Source organism: Aptenodytes forsteri, unplaced genomic scaffold, assembly GCF_000699145.1.
Source record: "Aptenodytes forsteri isolate BGI_AS27 unplaced genomic scaffold, ASM69914v1 Scaffold134, whole genome shotgun sequence".
Lineage (NCBI taxonomy): Eukaryota > Metazoa > Chordata > Aves > Sphenisciformes > Spheniscidae > Aptenodytes > Aptenodytes forsteri.
In genome coordinates, this window is record NW_008795694.1 from 99039 (window position 1) to 120133 (window position 21095).

Sequence of the window (21095 nt, forward strand, 5' to 3'; positions counted from 1 at the left end):
CGGGCTCGCGGGGCCGGGGGCCGCCTGGCACAAAAAGGCGACAAGAGCTTTCCTCTGGTAGTTTTTATTGGGGGTGCGGAACTCCGTCTTTAAATAAGCTGAATTCGTGGTACCAGCGTACACTTGGGGTGGTAGATATTAATATAGAGAGATAAATATATTTCAGTAGAGCACAAAACAGAAACAAAATGTGCTATAAATACACATTTACATTGGTCATAAATCTATACTATCTTATAAAAATAAAAGTATCGCTAAAATATTTTCATGTCTTCTGCAACTCGTACGCCAGACGGAGTTCAGCTGTGTTGTCACAACCCTGTCTTGCTTAATTACAGACCGCACGGGGGGCTTTGACAGCGCTCGGGGGAGTGAGGTCCGGTTCTTACCCCCCCCCAAACACCACTGTTCTGAACTCGAGTTTCTTTCGCTTTTGTTCACTGTGAATACAGAAGTACACAAAAACTGGCTCTTTAATTTCTACATCGCAATACCGCGTGTACGTGGGTGTACACCTACGGAGGGAGTGAAACAATTACCTTCTTAAAATTCTCTTGCAGGGGGTTTGTGTGTCCCGGGTCCCGCCAAGGGGTCTCACTAAATCATTGCCACTTGTTGGGTTAATGTAATTACACGTAGTGTGTCAATCGAGATTTTCCCCCTTTTTATGATGAACAATCTATTCCATAGTTTTCTGGTTGGAAACATTTTAAAAGCTTCGCATTTGATTTCCATAAGTGCGTGTGCACAGATTGTGTATTTTTAAACTTCAGAAGAGAACTTCGTTTGCATAATACAAATAATTTTGAGTAAGTACCTAAGAAAACTACCTATTTCCTGACACCCTTAATAGACGCAGCTGCAGCATGGGCTCATACCACATAGGTGTAGGGGATTCTCTTAACTGAGAAGCAGCGCGGTCCCGTATGAAGCTCCTGCTGGCAAACGGAGAAGTTTGTAACGCCCTGTGCTGTGAATTTTATCCATCTGTAATTTAATCGGGACTCTCCGATTTAAACATGCCTGAACTGCGTCTGAAGTTTCTTGAACAAAGTCAGGTACTTTGCAGATACTACTTTTAGCAGGGGTAACGGCTAAGGTTAAGCACGTAGGCAAATGCCTTCCTCTGGAGGGACCGAGTTCGTTGAAGCTGCTCGTCTCAGGTATTCAGGCACCAGCTCAGTGAGTACCTGAGGCACAAGTACGGAACGGCTAGCTAAATAAATAGGAAGGATGGGTGGTCACCGGTTTCTTCCTCGAGTAAAAACACGGTGTCGGTATTTTCCACCACCAGTATTTTCCAGTGTTGGAGAAATCCAAAACACCTGTTACGGCAGCTGTAGGCAAGTAAGGGGCTCCTAATGATGAAGTGGTATAAAATTTCAGGTGTGGTTGTAGTTTCTGCCTGAATTCTCGGTGACTGTGTGGTGAGCGCAGTGTCTGAGCTACTGTTAAAATTCCAGTCAAAAAAGTAAAATGAAAACACAGGTAATGTTTGCAAATAAATATCAGTACCTATGGAACTAGGAATACAAAATAAAATTATGTATTTCATTAGAAGCAAATTAATAAATAATCAACTATTCACAGCATTTTTATACACTTAAAATATGGTTATCATTCTAAACATATAATTCTGTGAAAAAATCTGGAGATTATAGTGCTACATTTGTGTTAAAAACGCAGAATGCCTTTGTAGTGACATGAGACAGAACAAAGCAAAATTACTGGGAATGTTTCAAAGTAATTTGCATAATTATAGTATAGGAACAATTTAAAGTCATATTTTGAACCGTATATTCATTAAGTGAACATTTGGTTTGTGTAACAGTTTTCTTGATTTTTTTTTTTCTTTATTTTTTTTACACTTTAACTTTGGGGCAGCTTTTATGCCATAATATTATTTATATAATCTAAAAAATAGATTTCATCTTTGGTTTGAACCACAGCTCTCGGAGTAATGAAACATACATATTTTTAAATGAACGCATTAACTTTAAAAAAAAATGAGCCCAGCTCTCAATCACTGTAAATCAATTGATTTGCTCCAACATAGCTGGCTTGCTCCGATTGATTATCGGGCCCACTGTGCTTTCACACCTGGGGCTGTGGACAGCCTTTATCCAGCAGACTGCTCAACTGCATGTATGCAACTCCGAAGAGGCAGCAAAAGAAGCACGGACACGTATAAGCTACTGACTCTGTATCTAGAGTTCTTAGACAGAAACGTATCTGCGCTTCTAGTTTATTGTAATAAATCTGTTCTCCTGCTTTTAGGCTTGAGAGTACTTAAGCACGTGATTGCTCAGTCTACAAAGGAAGAAGAAATGTCTCCGCTTCCCCACAGGCAAATAAGCGGTGCTGCCGAGCGCGCTCCAGCTTGCCTAGCAAGGGGCCCGCGCTGGAGTTAGTAAGTAAGTGTCTTTAGTCAGTGAGCAAGTTGTGGTCTAACGATGATGACTGAACACCTCGAAGCAAGGCAACATATTTGAGCTTGAGAGAAGGTAACTGAAAACATCAGTCCTTGGAAGGATTTGTAGGGAATGAAAGACATAATGAGAAAACCCTCAGGATAACACTCGCAGAATATGGGAATTACCAGATACTGTATTATTTTCCTGATTGAATTTACTGTATATTGCAGAATATGATACCCTACATCTACTATTAAAAATATAAATCCCTCCCAAGTGGGATGATGCAAAGCTGATATGAGTACCAGTACTCTTAAACTGGTATTTATAGCTCTAGCTTGGAGACTTCCTTATATTGCAAGTTTGCCTCTTCATTCTAGCTATTTATTGCTCTTTGATTTTGTGTGGTTGCATACACGCTCCTGCTAGTCACAATGACTAAATTCATTCTTGTGCAAACAAAAAAGGTCTTAAGTAGGATTGAATTGCACTTACGCTTTGTGCTTTGCCTCTCTGTCAAGACTGGATTTTGCTCACTGATAGAAAGAAATAATTACGTCAATTTATTACAGACAAAATTCTCCCAGTTCTCTGTGATGGATCTTACCTCCAATACGCTGCTTTCGGAATGGGACTGTGCTGGAGGCCAGTGCAAACCAGAATAAAGGCGAAATTATTTCTGCAGCACTTTTGAATTGGGGGAACATGCAAACACTAGTATAATCTTCCCAAACTCTGTTTGTGGAAATACACAGCGGCCACTCTTAAAAATAATCTGCTTTTCTTATGTAGGAAATAGCATGGTGGTATTAAATACTCTTCATGTAAATTTGCAAGATTTAATGGCCTCAGCCTATTATTTACAATGTTATTCTCAACATTCCCAATAGGGGAAATTTCTTTTTTTTTCCTTTACATGCAAATCTTGCAGGAATAGATGTGAATATTTTAGAACTACTTGCAGGGGATATTAATTAATTGGTGTGCCTTAGTATTTAATTTATGTCATATACAAACTTACTCGATTTTTTAGGTGATAAAATGGCCTAAGTTGATTATGGTTAGAAATGGTAGCACAACACATGCTCGTATTACCTCCTCCTTCATCGCAGCCAGTGAGACCGAACCTTTTTTGCCGACTCTCAAGCGAGAAATGGCAGATTTAGTACTTACAGCGTTTTAAACGTTGGCAACAATGTAAAACAAATGACATTTTGGTTCTACGCTAATATATTACTAGTACTATCTTGCCTTTGAACAACTACGTCATTGTTTCATAAGGTGAATTCAGGAGAGTAATTCCCACAGCCTCAGAGTTTGCGGTCACTCTGCAGCTGCGGGGCTGCTTCTTGTTTAGCAAGTGGCTTTGCCATAGTAGAGTTGCACTTGCTGCACAGATCTCTCATTTCTAGGAGGCTTTCTTCCACAGCTTTTGCAAACATGTCTGAGGAGGTTTCTTTACAGTCTTTAAAGCTTGAGACGCAGAATAATATATGCTCTGGCTGAGGGTTATAACATGCCCCGTAACCATTGGGCACCACGGGCCCATAGCAGCAGAACATTTCCGTAGTAGTTGGAACCTGGTTGCAGGGAGAAGGTAAGGAGTGATCTCTGATTAATCAGGGCACCCGAAATCGGTGGGTTAGGAATGAGGAAAAGGATAAATGCTACAAATGCTGGAAATGTGGTGAATCCCCCTTGTAGAATATCACTTCCTTCAGAAGTCCAGACCTGGAGCTGACACTTGGAAGGTAAAAGCTGATCTCAGCATAGAATTTGGTTGCTCTGTTTGTTTGCCAGCGTTTGAAAACTGGTATAATTTGAAGTGGATATAATGCATTTCTTTGCTCACTTTATACAGATCTTCAAGAGCTATGAGCTTTGTTACTGATAGATACGGAATTTTTAAGGCTGTATGTAATTCTGATACATAAAACTTCACTAAGGTTTTTAATTTCTTAAGGTTTTTAATTTCTTAAGGTTATCTTAAGGTTATGTTAAACTTGTAATGTGAAGACTGTAATCAATTATGGAAAGTAGTATTGTCCATTTCTAATAATAATTTGTAATTGTGATGCTGTATAAAAACGTATTTTAATGCATCTAGATGTTACGTTTCTGTTACACCTCAGTTTAATCATGGCAACATACAGGAGTGAAACACTTTCTACTGCAGAGAATAAAAGATGAGTTAGAAATCTGTTTCAGACTTTGTGTACATGGGCCTTCACAAATGACGTTTGCCTCTTTAATGGTGCAGAACAAGCCATTAGTCCTGCTAATAGAGCCATAGAATTGTCAGATAAATTTGCTGTGCAACAGCCGAAGGCCATAAAGCTATTCAGAAGCACTCTTTGCTCATGGATAGTTTCTTGGAGAATTTATGTAGTAGTATGTTGGTTACATTCACTCACGTCTGAAAGCCTACAAACGTTATGGAAAGATCAAATTACTTCTTAAGGTTTTACGCTGTAGCATGATGTTATGAGTCTCTTTTGTTGCATAGTTCCAATCAGTGCAGTTGGGTTAGTGCTTCAGTAAATGAATTCCTACATAGATTTCTTCTTTCATGAGGACTGCTACTATATGCAATGAAACATTTAATTTTTAGGCTGCGTGCTATAAAGATGTTTCCTTATTCAGGACGTTAAATGTAGGAAATGTTGACTCTTAGAGTATCTTAATATAGTTGCAAATAACTGTAAATCCGTAAATGTCTGTAAAATGTCTGTAAATCCAAGATGCACGCCTGCAGAGGCTGCAGTCTTACACCGAGTAACTGAAGGCTCTCGAAGATTTCAAACGCAGCTACTTTTAAGAGTAAAATTGCCTCATGGCTCTTGGCTTTTGTTTCTCAGAGTGGCAGCCTGTCTGGCTTGTGGCTGTACTGTCACTGGACTAAAGAATTCCCACTAGAACTGTCACCTTAGGGGAAGGAGGAGAAGAAAGGGAATGGGGAGATAGGTCGTTTGGAAAGTGAGGAAACACTGAGCCCTCATACAAATTTTACTGAGTTTGTTTGTGTGCATTTCCAGGAAGGGCTTTGGGCTGTTGCAAGGGAAGTGATAACTTCAGTTGGTATTTACTGTGCTGATTTTGTGGAATGAACCAGAACTGGATTAAAAATCTGGAGAACTTTGCAGACTTCTCGATAGTATCAGCTCTTTTTTTTTTTTTTTTTTTTAATACATCGTTTTCTCTGTGAGCTACAAGGTCTGGCAGAACACAAATGAATTAGCCTTTGCTTAGCAAGACCAGTGAACAGGAGAAACTCACCTGGCTGGTCGAGAGGATGAATCGATTGCTTGTCAAATATGTCTCATCCGTAAATATCTCTGGCAGTTCCTTGATGTGTTCCCGTGCCACCTCTCTGAGCCCTAGCAGATGATTGTCTATTGCCATTCCAGTAATAGCCTGTGTACAACATGATAAGACACCAGCATTTAACTGAGTATGGAGACATTTTCTTGGCTGTTACTGCCTTGTTTTCTGGTCAGAGTTGAACTTGGTTTGAGTGAGGTAACGCCTGTAATGTTCAGCTATTACTCTGAGTACGTACTTTGCTGATGATCAGTAACTAGAAATTCATATGGTGCTCTGAAGATATAAAAATTCGGAAGGAGATGGTCTTGAGATGTATTATGTGCTGAAGTTATCTGGCGTTCTGGGTGTTCACCATCTCTCAGAGCTGAATATCATGGGCTGGGCTTCCAAAGCTGCTGAGGGGAGCGTATGGGACACCAGAAATCTCTAAGTGTGTTTTGGAATTTCCTGTGCGTCACTTGGATTATATTTCAACATAAGAGGCTCCAAACCACCTCCAAATTGGAACAAATTAATCTTTCATTGCCTTGCTGCCTGTGTCTGACTCTGGCAGGTAAAGCATGTGTTATTCCATAGAATTTATATCCAAAGATCTGGTAGACGTCTGCAACAGACTTAACAGTGATCAGAGAATAACAGAGAGATTTACCAGTGATCTGTCACAGATCTACTAGCATACCCCACCACTTGAGAAGACTGAGATTAGGGACACAGATGCCTTCTCAATTTAATTCACTGCTCAAATATCCCAGTTCCCTCCCCCTCCCCCGGTGCTGGCATCGTTGCAGAGCTGGATTATCTCAGGGGCAGCCCTTACTTTAGCCCTCACTCTAATGAGGCAATTGGAAACAGTAAGTGTAGGACAGCATAGCTGGATGGTACCGTAGTCCAGGCACCATGAGTCTAGAAACAAATTAAACGGCGCTTAACAAAGGAGAACAATGTGCTTGACAAGCGAGAGACCTAGAGCAGTCTACTTGCCATCCTGCTTGCCCCTGTCCCCACTCACCATCATCCCCAGCGCAGAACCAGCCATGCCGGCCCCCAAACCCTGCTCCCGAATGTCCCCAGTTTCCTCTCCTCTCTCGTGGTTACAGCCGAGGTGATCGGCAGCATGTGCAGTGGCTGAACGTTAGCAGCACTGGTGGCCAGCGAGCCAGCTCACAAGAACTACTGCTGAGCCTGCAGTAAGTCTTTCTGCCATGAGCTTGCTATGCTTGGGTCTCTCTGCTCTATCCAGCTACCTAATAATACCTAATACCTACCAGCCTGGAGGAGAGAAGGCTCCGGGGAGACCTTATTGCAGCCCATCAGTACTTAAAGGGGGCTTATAAAAAAGATGGTGGCAGACTTTTTAGCAGGGCCTTTTGCGACAGGACAAGGGGGAATGGCTTTAAACGAAAGGGGGGTAGATTTAGACTAGATCTAAGGAAGACATTGTTTACGCTGAGGGTGGTGAAGCACTGGCCCAGGTTGCCCCGAGAGGTGGGGGATGCCCCATCCCTGGAAACATTCCAGGTCAGGCTGGACGGGGCTCTGAGCAACCTGATCTAGTTGAGGATGTCCCTGCCCATGGCAGGGGGGTTGGACGAGATGACCTTTAGAGGTCCCTTCCAACCCAGACTATTCTGTGATTCTATGATTCTAATGCTACAGGCTTAGGGAATTTATTAGCTTTAAGGTCTTTGTCCTGCTGGCAAATGTGACTGAAGATGGCTAACAGGATCAAAAGTCAGTAGTGGGAGATGGGCAGACAGGATAATTACAGAGTTTTGTTTCTTTAGGAAACCAAATCAAAATTTTGGCATCTGAAGAACAGCACTGAGCTGTTGCAGCCAGGCAGGATTTGCCTCAGATTAAAACGTGCGTTTAGAATCCTTCAGTCTAGGTTTATTCTAGCTGGTAAGAGCATTGATTATGAGGACTGAGCTGTAGCTCATCCCCGGTACCAGGCTGAAGTCACGTAGGAAGGGGATGCTGAACAAGGCACGTCGTACTACACTGAGAGCAGAACTGATAGCCCCGTGGCACAGGCCCCTTGTAACGAGCGAAACAAGCAACCTGAGAGAAGGCAGGATTTAAAAAAGAGCACAAGCTTGGTTTTCCTCTTAAGGGGAGAATTAAAAAAACCCCACAGACGAACAACACTTATTTTAACCACTAAGTGCCTGAAGCAGGGGGCCGGGAGTGCATAATCTTGTCTGGTTTATTAAGGAGTAGGCACCCATCGGTAAAGGGGCTGTTTGTCCACCAGCCCAGACGGAGCAAGGATGCTTGCAGAAAAGTAGCATACATCAGGGCAGCGTTTACGCTGTTCTTCCCATAGAGGGAAACGGACTTGATAATCAAAGGAAATATTTTGCTCTCACACAAGATTTATAAGGCTGTTAGCAATGACATTTTTGCAACATAAATCAATGTCATGTCTGAAGAGAGGCCGAGACAGGCTAACGAAATAAACTGTGAGTCAACGCATAGGAAAAAACTGTGCTAAATTGAATTTTAGAGCTCCACATTTAAGATAGCAATGCTACTAGTAAGCCCTAACAAGGGGAAATAAAATCATTAAATTGCTTTTTGTTTTATGAAGTAGATTTCTTTGTTTTTCTTAGGAGCTATTACATTTCAGTCTGTTACACATGATTTAGTCAGACCATGTAAGTCTTGCCCACAGTTTAAAGGCACAACAATTATGTTCTGCTATTCTGAGAAAGAAAGGGCAGCTTGGTCAGTAGAAATACCTGGAGACCTTTTTAAATTTAAAGATAAATTAATTTTCTGATGGCGATTTTAATATTTTCCCATGAGCTACACTGGAGGCTGAATTTTGTAACAGTTTCTGGAACTGAAATGACTTGGAGGGGGGATTTAATGGAATTTTTTTTTTCTTTTTTTTTAAAGAGCTGTGTACAGAAATTCCACTGGTTGTGACCTAGTAGACCTACAGTATGTTGTGTTTGCTGTGAGATTACCCCGAGATGGGTCAGGTGAGACAGTTCCCCTGAAGTAAGACTTGCCGCTGCTTTAGAGATGACGTGGAGTCTCAGCTTCTAAGATGTGGGTTCCCAGCACAACGCTTGAAACCCCAAACCATTTTTTCTTCCCTGCTTCTTTTGTTTCACAGTCTTAGGAGCAAATCCTGCCTGAAAGCAACACTTCACCTCTCCAGTGGTCTGCGTATACCTTTGAAACCACCTCTGGAAGTGAATGATTTATTGAATATTACGAGTATTTAAACAGTAATCAGCAATGTGGGTTTGTTAGGCAATGGTCTGAGGCAAAACCATAGGTAGCAAATTCACTTAACGTAGCTGGTTATTAACAGTTATTAATTTCATGAGTGGTTTGACTAAGTTGTTTGTAGAGCAAGTAAGTCTGTGCTTTGTCTTGGCACAGTGGAATGTAGAGCATTACCCAGGCTGAATTGTCTCATTTTTGATCAACAGAAAATGAGTTGTATTTGATACTACACTGATTTCTTCACTGGAGGGCATGTCTTCCTTTTATTAGACACTGCATTCAGGTCTTTAAAAGAGAGCTTACTATAATCGTTCGCTCATTGTTAATGGCCTTTATTAGAAATGGCACTTTGGAATACCAGTCCACCTGAGGATCAGGTCCCAGATAAGGACCTCTCTCCTTTAGGGAAGAGGAACATAAGAAAATGCAGAAATAGTTCGTTTTAGGGGGAAAAAAGAGTTCCTGACATGTTACAGCTGTCGAGCTTATCTGTAACTTCATCGCTTATGGGTCTAAATACCTGTAAATTTGAGGGATCTGGATTTTGCAGTTGAAGTTCTACTTCTCATGCGTGTTACACAGCAGTTAAATTGGTTGCTTTTAAGCCTTGCTTACTTCTCATCCTGCTAAGGCTCTCAGCTGTCCTTGCCACTTCTTGGCTATCTGCACGGCTAACATTTCATGTTGCATTTCACAGAGCACTCAGAATAAAGGCTTATTTCATCTGGCTACTGTTCCTCCTTGCAAACCTTTCAATATATATAAAAAAATCCCTTTATTAAATTTTGATTGCAAGCTCTTTAAGATGGAGGCCATTTTTGAATTGTTAATTTGCACAGCACCAAACAGTGGAATCCTAATTCGTGTCTGGGTCTCCTAATTATGACACAGATACAAATCATAAACGTTTCACAGATGCATATTCCGCATTAATATGTTGAATACAGAGTGTCATGTTCCATAACAGTTCTAGATAGGAGAGCTAACGCCCAAGACTGATGGTCTTGCCACTGATGTCTAATGCAGAATTTTGTTACTTTGCTTTCCAGGAAGTGGTTTTTAAGGTGAGGTTAGTTGAATATGTCTATTTGGAGGGTGTTTGCATCATCAGAAATTTTCATAGGTGTGACATAGCAGGCACTTTCCTATTTAGAGATGTCTACGTTTTCTGGTGCTCAAATAGTTAATGATTGTATCTTCATACTTTTCTTGAAAAAACTAACTAACTTATTCAGACAAAGCGGTGGTTTACTTACCAGAATAGTGTAATTAGTCTGAGCTGCAATTGCATCCTTAAATCTCTGCATCTTCTCAGAAGCCTGTTGGAAGAATCAAAAAATACCTATTATTGAATAAACTCTCAAAGAAATAGCATCGTCCATCAATTAACCAGCAGCCAAACAGCAAGCACTCTCAAATGTCCTTTGCTCCTGGCTCGGGTGCAAGTACTCTTTCTAAATGAAAAGCCATAGGGATTCAATGTCCTGATCAGCAACGGTGCCTGGTGTGCAAGGCTTGAACAGGCTTATCGGCGGTGGTTTGTTTGAAGTCAAGGAAAGACTTGCAGTTTCTTTCATGGATTCCTTCCATGGATTTTGTGGGTGTAGATTATTACTAATTGAATCACTCCATTTGAAGGAGGGAGAATAACTGCCTAGTGTAATTCAGTGTTTTCAAAACAGCCAGGCAGTATATCTTCTCCGGAATGGTTTATCTAGACAATGACAGTGATATTAATGAAAGCCATTACTGATATTTTACTAGCTGGTCAAAAAATTACTCCCCTGTGTGAAAGGGCATCTAGAATTTTCCAAGGCTGCTCTACTATCCACAGATGCCTCACATTTCAGATAACAAGCTAGTAAATTTTGACTCCTGTCAAATGGCAGCCTTTTATATTAAGGGAACAATCCTAAGAAGTGCTGCCCTGCTGTACATCAAGTCCGACACTGCAACTTTGGGAGACCCTGAAACAGCCAGAAATGACCAGGTCTCCAGATAAACAGGGAACCTTCAGCTCCTATGGACGATGAATGATCTTTTGAACAAAGAATTCATTTTAGGAGCAATTCAAGGCCACCATCAGGGACCTTCAAAGTACAGAGTCTGATATTTTTTCATAGGGCCAGAGCTAGGCCTTAGACCCCTTATACAGATTAAATTACCAAATGCAGTCTTTAAATCTGATGAATTTACAGCTATTCAGCAATCTCTGCAGTGTCAGTTGCTGCTTCTCTTACAGCAAGTGTCAAATGCATGAGATATTTCTCCTGCTAGAGAATCAATCCAACTCGATCAATCTTTGGTGACTGTTCAAGCCATCGTTTGAAGATCACTTTTATTAGCATCAGATAGAAAACTGTTTTTAATTCGATGTGGATTAATGGCTGTTAACAAACAATATTTTGGGGAGTTCAGGGCTACCTAAACCAAGTGATTCATCTCTCTGACCAAAAAATAGAATTAACCCCTTCACATCCAGAGGCAATCTGTAGGGCTAAAGAAATCACCTTGGAATAGGGTTGCGTTAAGTGAATTTTGTTCCTAATGATTCTGTGATAACAATATATATGGTTTTGAACTGAAAGATGTTCACGTAAAAACAAAGATTTCTGAAAGTTTGTGGGAAAGAACAATCACAGACCCGTTTAAATGTCCTTTGCACGTCTCAGTGGGCAAGAAGCCAGGAAAGCTATCAGTGGATTGCTTTGCGTTATGATTGCAGGTTTTTCAGGGGGAATGAAACCATTATTCTCCCTATTCGGTTCTGCCAAGGCATGCAATATAAAGATTTGGGGGCTGAGACCAAGCTCACTCTAGACAGGCATGGCATTCTGCTTGCTTCTGCGAAGCAATACAGTTTAGGATGCTGTGAAAGGTGGGCACAATCTCAGATTTGGGTGGTAAAACAGTGAGAAACGCTGAAGCTTTGGGAGAGCTGCAGAAGTCAGTAAGTGTTGGAAGAAGGAAGGTAGGAAGAGATTGTTGGAGGGAACAAGAAGGATCTGGCAAAACAACGTGCTAGGAGCAGGCTGGCTCCTCCTAGGAGTACAGTCAGCCTGCAGCAATGTGTGTTGGGGCTGGGGGTGTGCTGAGCACCCAAGTGTGGAGGGGAAGGTATGCACAGGTGACAGCATTCATTAGATGCTAATGAAATACAATTAAGAACCATGTTGTCAGACAGGACACTGACAGCAAATAACAACAGCCTCTTCTTGTCTATGGTATGGTAGTCACTGTTAAGTGTAATAGTATGGTCATAATCTGCCTTGAATTACCCACTCAGCGTAGGGAATTACTTCAGGTTTCCTTTGAGTTATCATTTTAACATGGAACTTACTTGAGTCTTGTTCCTCATGAGCTAAATTCTGGGCACGGTAACCTTAAGGAGATTGAAGAAGCAGTGGAGGAACAGAGCACTTACCTGGGCAAATTTGCCTCATCCTCTGGGACATTAGAGCTTGGTGCACAATATTTCATTAGTTTACACTTAATCTACAGCCCAGCAATACTTCTAGCAATGCCATGCTAGATTCTAAAGAACAGTCATGTGGGCTGTTGCCACTGGAGTGGGCTTACTGTGCGAAATAATCTACGTTGTGGCAGCGTTTTGCATCTAAACAGCTACCTGGAAATTCCCTGGACAGCTGCGAAGTGCAGTGGGTGGAAGTGGCACACAGAGAGACGTTGAGGGAGGCTCTCCGGGGATGGCGGGAGGGACAGTGCCCAAAGCTGTCTGTGCAGCTATAGTCTCAGCTGTCTCAGCTGTACCTCTTTGCATCCCCATCTACTATGTACAGTACTCATGCTTCTGGCAAACAGATGGTGGTGTCTCAAAGAAAGGCAATTTAGTTTTTCTTTTTGCAGGATGATGTCAGGACAGTTCGGAGAGTTGTTTTATTAGCTTGATGAAGTTTTTTCATCGTGAAGGTTCAGCCCCCTTGAGGATCCTATAAACCTAAGTCTATTTGGTAGAAACATACCTTTAAAACCAAAAAGATCAGCCAGAATATATCCACCTTATCCAAAAATCAAAGCACGTGAATTATATCACTTCACGCATTGCAGTCTGCAGCAGAGCTGTCTACTGGAGGGGACCTGCCAGGCAGTTCCCCTGGTGTGGCAGTATAATGATCCTGAACTTTGCATGTTCAGCCTCGATCTCTCCAGGGAGCAGAATTTGGATCTGATGATAGATCGTTCAGAAGACAGTGCTAAGACTAAGATCAGATGGTTTGTTTCTTATAATGTCATGTTTAGGCACCTCTGAATCTTTTGGATGCTTAAATAAAAATAAGGAAATATTTATATTTAGCTTAATGGTTGGTTTGCACGAAAAGCAAAATCGTGTAAGGCTTGCTACCCTGCCCTGTGCCTTTATGTTCTCGGTTAACAGTTAAAAAGCGAGAGACTGGGGATCATGAATGCACTATTTGCTTAGTGTTTTGCCAAAGAAGGCAGAGGGAGACAGACCAACATACCGATAGAGCTCTCTTGTCATCAGTCATTGCTTTTACAAAAGCAAATGCTTCCAAGGTAGCAGACCTAATGTTGTCGACTCTGCCCTCGTCAAATCGGCGTATGGAAGCACTTTCGTAGGTAGGGACAAGTCTCCTGTGGCATCTGAGAGAATGAAGTAAGAAAAACAAAGAATAATTCTTTTCAAGGAGTCATAAAGCTTAAAAGAAATGTAGGCTTGGTATGTTTTATTGTTACAGCCACGATTTTATTTTTCGCATAGTGTTCATCTTAATGTTGATAGAATTCTATAAGAAACTTAAAAAAGACGGATGCTCACTCCTTTCTAATATGAGGAGCTGCATACAGCTGTATACATTTTAGTTATGCATTGCCAGTAAAAAATGACTTGCTGTGTAAAAACAAGGCTAGTGAAACTAAAATTTACTGAAAGATCTCAAGGAATGTTTTATTTGTACCGCATCATAAAATAATTGTGTAATTAATCATTTACTTATGGGCGTGAAATATGTTTTATTTAAAACAAGAAAAAATGCACTCTGTGTGTGAATGAAAAATAGAAAACTAAAAGGGGAGAAGGGTGCTATTTGAGACTGTGAGCTGGAATGAAAACCCACATAGCAAATAGAACAGAGTGTGAAGACTATGGTTTAATTTGGGTCCAGGTATACAGCTACTACTCGTTGCTTCAGGCACCACTGTGCCTTCCAGTTGAAGCAGGTCTCTCAGAACATGACTGTCCCCTAAGGTTTTTGTTGCATACACGGGATTTATATCATGGCTGGGATCCAGATGAAAATCTTGGACCCGGCCATTGTTGGAGTTTGGTTAACGGAATACGCAAAATGGATGTTTAACAGATGTTAATGGCGTATGCAAAATGTGTTGGGCATCTCTGGTTTTGACTAGGTAAAGACCACTTCAGGATTTAATTTGACACGATAAAGAATTATTCGTCTAATAGGCTGTTCTGCAGGAAACCATGCAACCAATCTCTAGCCTGGAGCGTTAGCTGTTCCGACAACGTAGAGAGGAGCTTTTAACTTTGATAATACCATGGAAATTAGAGGATATTATCAAATCTTGGGATGCCTGCGAAGAAGGAAGCGGCAGTAGTTACTCTCCTGCGTAGGAACTCTGATCTGATATGCTGCTGTAGTATTTTTCCCTGCGGTGCAGGGGATGCGTATGCGGTGAGCTCTGGGTTACTGCCACCGTTCCTCCCATGCTACCCGCAGCGGCAAGGGAGTGTTTCTGCCCCGGGGACTTGGAGTCCCTGGCTGCTTCTGCTGCTGTGGGTGGCAGGGTTGTCTGCCACTCCCCGCCACGTCCCCTCACCCTCTTCTCTATGCCAAGGGCAGGGGCAGCTGTGGGGAGGGTACTGGCTGGGAACGGCGTGTGTGGGACACGGGGATGGGAAGGTAGAGCAAGGAGAGGGAAAGGGAGTGAAGGAAAGGAGTACTCCGTCTCAGAACCGGGTGGCAATTTCTCTTGTCTGACCTACGGTCATTAGGCAAGATCACTCACCTCCATGCAGGAGGCATTTGTTTCGGTGCTGAGGAGAAAATGGACCCTCTGTATAAAAAAACCAAATTGTGAATCTCCTCTTGTGCTTGTTCCTATGATTTGAATTACCTGTAACCTTACCTGTAAAATGCCAGCTGAAGTGCTACTTGAATGTAGGCATCTGGGCTAATCTTTTGTTTCTTAATGAACTCCTTTCCATAGTTCTCAAACTTGTAGGCGATAAAGTCTAGGTTTTTTACTATCCTGGAAAACAAGCAGAGGCAGTTACTGCAGGGGGAGATGCAAGAATCTCACGTTCCATTTCCATTTGCAGATAAGACCCAGAGATCATTTTCTGCCTGTACCCTCTCGGAGGTGAGTGGGCTCCTGCTCTGCAGCCAGTCCCAGCCTTTGGTCACGTCTTCCTAGTTAGTAACTTTTATTCATACAGGTGCTAGACTGGGCTTGTTGTCTGCAGCCTTAACATGAGCTGTGGCACTCGGGTCATTCTGTTCATTTGAGTAAAACATCTTTTTTTTTTTTTTTTTAAAAAAAAAAAGCCTAAGCCAGGGCCTCCCTTGCTCTTGACAAATTTCTGTGAGATTTACTAGTGTGAGACATGAGTGGATTTAAAACCTGATGAAGGCTGTAAGCTCCTTGCAAGCTTCAATTTAGAGGACTACTACCTTTATTTAAAAACAAAAAGGAATTACTCTGCATCCTGAATGTTTTCATACTCTCATGTATGCTTCTAGCCACTTCGAGTTCTCATCTAATGCAATCACGCTGGACATACTTACAGCTGATCACGCAGGCAATGTGTTAATTCTCTACAGAGAGATCACAGGCCCGAGTGTTGAGATGAAATAATTTGGAAGAAAATCTCTCACTGCCATCCCCACCCCCAAAGATCATGCAAATCTTTTACAGTCTGGAAACAGAGTCAGAAGAACTAACCTTTGTTGGAGCAACATGGATGTAAACAAATTACATTCCTGAATTCAAATTGTTTATTCAAACCAGTTGTATTCTACTGTCCCATAAACACATCCCCATTGCCCTGGCTTCGGCTTTAGTCAGGTCAATCCTATAAAATGCATCCACAGAAACAGAGGACCTGCACTGTTTGCATCCCATGCAAATAGGACTCAGCTGTTTTTCCAGTGGTCTTTAGCTTTTCTAATATTTACATGGAAGGAAAACAATGCTAATGCAATTCCCGAATCCAGCGAAGCAGCTCCAGCCCGTAAGGGTGCCATCCTGCAAAGAGATGCTAGGTATGTCCACCTTGGGAAGATGAGGAGGAGCGGGAGGGCAGGGAGAGCCCTCCAGGAGGAAACCCATGCCTGCACTCACAGTGCCGGGTAGTTCCCAGCTTGCAGCCATTGCTGAGAAAAATGAGGCATCTGTTCTACCTTTGGAGTTTTTCTGCTGATGATGCCAAATGTGCCTGAATTTCAGGGGAACATTTCCACCTTAGTCTCCGTGGAGCAGGAAGCTCGCTCACTGAGTCAGCTCGGACTAATTTCTTGGAGCTTTCTTTCCTGTCAGTATGTGAGAGAAAAGTCATTAAGGTCACAGGAATAATCTATTTGTTAAACACTGCTTTTTTTAGCAGGTAAATGACTGGTTTCCAACAGTTGTATGGGTCTTAGTGGCCCTGTGCATCAGGGGGAATTTGCCACTGGCAGAGGCTTCCCGGGGGCTGGAGCGAGTACGATAGCTGTACTGAAAGGGGACTCACATGTGCTTGAGCAAGTGTTCAGTGCACTGCACCAGTACGATGCCATCGAAAGGGGAATGTTCACACACGGTACCGCAGACTCCGTCTCTTCCTACCACAAACTGAGCAAGGAAAAGAACAAGTGCAAGATACATAGGGAATAAATCATGTTCTGGGTAAGTTACCCATGATGGCAACCTAACAAAAGATGTTGTCGTTCTCCTGTGGTTTTCCTATTGCTCATATCAGGAACTTCCTTGACTTACAGGTCAGTGGGTGACTTATCGCAGGGACTTTCTTGTCCCGTGAATGGCGTTGCATTGGATCCCTTTCATGCTGCTATTTTGGACTGAGTCCTGCGAGAATGTAAATTTTAGCAACTCCCATTGGAGTCCAGAAATCGGATGTAGCATCTGCTTTATGGCAGAGAAAACCCGTCAATAGAAAGACAGGCCGGGGTCCTCCTTCCACATTTGGGGGCAATGCCACTTCTGTATCTGGGAAGTCCCTTAGGATCGCATTTTATTACAAATATCATATCAAATGAGCAAGCCCATCCTTGTTTGATAGCTTTTTCATAGCTTGTTTTACTGCCCTGCTTTCTCTTTACCTTTTTTTTTTTTTTTTTGGTTGTGGGGTTTTGGTGGCGTTTTCTTCCTTTCCCTCTTGTCTTCATTCCTGATTTCATTGCATACGCATGGTATAACTGGTGACACTTAACCTGCTGCACTGTAGTTCCGTGATACCCCCATGCAGTCGGTTACTTCTGCATCTCAAACAAAAGCAGATGTCTAGGACAAAACTGCAACTCGTCTCACGTGGTTCCTGTCCTTTTTCTGGACTTCTCCCCCCACTTCTTTTGAAGTGTCTTTGGCTGGACTTCTCCCACTCAGCTCACTCTGCGCGTTTGTATCACACACGCGCGTCCTGCCTCCCTGGTTCCCATGAGGTTTTCACAGAGTAAGTGTGTGATGCAAAAAGTTTACCTGGACGTTTTCTGATGCCTTACTGCAAAGTTGAAGAAGAATATGGAGAGAAAGAACAAGTCCTGCTACGAGAATGGCTTCCTACATAACCTGCGTTTCCAGGAAAGAAAATGGGATCTTTTTTCCCTAAGAATTTCTCTTCGCCTTTGAACTACTTCTGGCCTGAATACATCTGAACAGATGAAGCTCTCCCATATACTATGCAAATTTATTTGCTTTCTGCTACCTTCTGATAGTAAACAAAATCTTGTTTATTCTCATCTGCTTGAAACATCTCAACTAGTGGCCCTGAAAATAACAGAGGATTCTAACTACAGACAAATGGTTTGTTCTCTAAGAACACAGCACTGGAGCCTGCTAATAACGTCATTTGCAGTGGCATAAATCAGGAATGACTACTGAAATGTATTTGCACTGGGGTAAGTCAGCGCAAGTGAAATTAGTGGTTTCTCTTTTCATGTTGCTGTTCTTAGATATGGCAAGAGCAACAAGCATTGCGCAAGCAATGCATCAGTCAGGGGTTTTTTCAATTTTTCATGAGATGTCAACATTGTTGACAGTTGGATGTTAATACATTGCTTCACCCTGGGTCTATTGCAAAATGTGAAAATAACAGTGCGACACTGCCAAATATGACAATCAAAATCTGATTGGGAAAAAGGCTGGAGAGATCAATACTTTCCAGGAAAGTCTCAACAAGGATGTCATTAAATGAGTAAACAGTCTGTTAAGTGAGAACGGAATACTAACTTAAACACATGCTAAATTGTAAGCGGTAGTATTTCTAGGGCGTCAGGAAAATGCGTGAGAAGAGAAAACAGAGAAAGCTATTGTGCTTTGCTTTTTTGTTCTGGGATGCTAGTCCAGCATTTTTCTTTCATTTGGTTGAGCGCAATTAAATGCGTACTGTTTTTTTGTTTTCGTTTTTTTTAATCAGATGTCTACCTACCTGTATGTCTGCGTATCTGTCTACCTCCCCAAGTGCAAAGGGCAACTTCAGGGAAGGTGAAAGCGCACCTGTGTTGGAGAAGGCCCCCCCCGCTGCCGGCAAGGCAGTAGGTCTGCTTCCCCTGCCTTCCAAGGAGCAGCGCTGCTCACGCCAACCCTGCCTTGGCAGATGCTGACACCACCTTCCCCTCTTTCTCCCACTTGATTCTAAGTGGTCCCTACCACGAGGGCAACTGGAGTCCCTTGCCACGTGCTAGTAATATCGTAGTACCGTAAGGTTTTTACCTGCATAGGTTTGTCATACCAACGATTGGCCCCGTTTTTATGGTAGCCTCCCCCATGTAGCAGTTGCAATGCCATGTTCGTGTCATTGAGTTCCACCCCGCTTGGGCTGTCCAGGCACACCAGGCATATGCACCGTTCAATCATGTCAAGAGAGTCGCGGTTAGTAGAGTCTGGGGATAAAAAAGTGAAATGTTCACATCCTCTTACCTGTGGCGCAGGGCTGGCTGGGGAACCCTGCTGCCTTGGAGAGCGTTGAAGATCTGACCCTGACTCTGCAATGAGCTGGCGTCTGCAGAGCCCTCCCAACAGCAGAACCTCTCAGCGCAAGGAAACGGTACACCAAGGCATTCATTCATGTGTTAACTTTTGCAATATCGCTGTGTATCTTTCATATGATTCAATAATATCCACTTTCTTTTTCTGCCTTTCATTTCCTGAAGTAATCATATTATGAAATAGATCTGCTTTCCTCTTAAAGCCAGCAATGCTCACTTATTTTATATGTAACAGCTACAGAGAGGACAGGTGGAAAACAGAGAATTTCAGAGCTCATGCTATTGCTGCAGTATTCTGCTCAGGCCCTGCTGTTCCAATACTGGTTTTGTGCTGTTCTCCCATTAAAACCCTTTTCTGGACAAGGAGCAGCAGGGCCCATGTTGGTTTTGTGCTCTTGTATTAAAACCCTCTTCTCTCTCCTGTCCCTGGTCATTTCTTGTGCTTTAGAGAAATAAGCCCCGGACTGGGTATACTGCCTACATCACATGAGGAAACATCTGTGGATGAGGTCGTGAGGTTTAGTTTTTGAACATGGTATTGCCAAAACCATGGGTTGCCACATTCCGCTTCCCTCCTGTCGCTACTGTACTGCTGAATAAAACGGGCTTTTTCTGGCGCTCTTTCTCTATTTCTTTTCCCTATCCTGTCACTCTTGCTTCTACAGGTGGACTACAAAAGCTATTTTTACGTCGTCCTCAGCGCTCTCCTCCTTCTTTATGGTGTATTTATGCGGGGTTTTTTTCTCAGTTTCTTTAACTCAGAAATATTATGAAGGTAAAGGTTTGTTCGCTTCTGAGGGCCAGTTTGAGGCATAGGAAATATTTAATTGTGAGCACTTAATACAGCTCTTAACTGAAAGGATAAAAGTGTGGAACCTATAACAAGAACTTGTTTTATTTAAAAGCATATAACATCATTAATTGCTGTTAAATGGTTGTTAACAAGATTAAAGGAAAAAGGGATTTCAAACATCAACTTAAAATTCCTTCCATTCTTAACAGATCAGCTTTCATCTGCTGGTTTTGCTAGATTTTGGTGAAAATGTTTGTGTTTCAGAAAGTTCTTAACTAAAGATATGAATTCAAATTGATCAAAACTTCTTGCAAGTCTGTGCTAAGTTCAACAAACCTGTGCTCAATTCAGGAGATGATTTTAGCTGAAAGAATGGAAAAAAAAATTAAAATTAAATGATTCTGATTTGCATTTGAAATATGGAGCCATTTCAAAAATGTCCATGCTCTTAATGTTTGCAAATATGAAAAGGAGCTTGATACTCTGAAAGAACAGCATTTTTCAAAGTAAAAAAAAATGTACCTTCCCAAAATGAGTAACACAGGTTAGCGAGGAGCTAGAAAAAACCCCAGATGCGTGTTATCATCCAGGTTCATCCTCCAGACGCTGTGTAGTAAAAAAGAGCGCAAATACGCAAGAAATGAAAAAGGTGTCAAGAGGAGAGGCAAGTGATAGCAGTGGCCGAGGAGGAAGAGGGGGAGCTGCGGCCTCTTGCAGGTTATGGTGAGGTTCCATTGCTGTCTGGCGGCTCCTGCGAGGGAGCGCTGGCAGCCCGAGTGACGGGGGTGGCCAGCCTGACTTCTGGCAGGCTGTGTGGGGAGCTGGTGGAGGACATCGTGTGTTGCCTTCCCTTGCCCACAGAAGCAGAGTCCTAGGGAAGTCACCTGGCGTTCCTGCCAGCTCCTACGAGGACCTGAGCCAGGAGATTGTAACTGATGTCCAGATGTAAGCGTGTCCAGAGAAGGGCAACGAGGCTGGTGAGGGGTCTGGAGAACAAGTCTGATGAGGAGCGGCTGAGGGAACTGGGGTTGTTTAGCCTGGAGAAAAGGAGGCTGAGGGGAGACCTCATCGCTCTCTACAACCACCTGAAAGGAGGTTGTAGCGAGGTGGGGTCGGTCTCTT

The 21095-nt window shown here is 42.5% G+C and overlaps 1 protein-coding gene across 1 annotated transcript in view; it reads right to left on the reverse strand.

Annotated features, from left to right (window-relative positions):
- Positions 1 to 3424: 3424 nt before the first annotated feature.
- CHAT (choline O-acetyltransferase) overlaps positions 3425 to 21095 on the reverse strand; it is a 31261-nt gene continuing 13590 nt past the window's right edge. The window contains exons 7-14 of the mRNA XM_009282909.1: positions 18906 to 19075; positions 16708 to 16808; positions 16379 to 16507; positions 15105 to 15227; positions 13460 to 13601; positions 10235 to 10297; positions 5691 to 5828; positions 3425 to 3994 (exon numbers count right to left, since the gene is read on the reverse strand). Of these exons, the coding sequence (XP_009281184.1) occupies positions 3725 to 3994; positions 5691 to 5828; positions 10235 to 10297; positions 13460 to 13601; positions 15105 to 15227; positions 16379 to 16507; positions 16708 to 16808; positions 18906 to 19075 (1136 nt within the window). The 3' untranslated portion in view covers positions 3425 to 3724. The remainder of the gene's footprint in view (positions 3995 to 5690; positions 5829 to 10234; positions 10298 to 13459; positions 13602 to 15104; positions 15228 to 16378; positions 16508 to 16707; positions 16809 to 18905; positions 19076 to 21095) is intronic.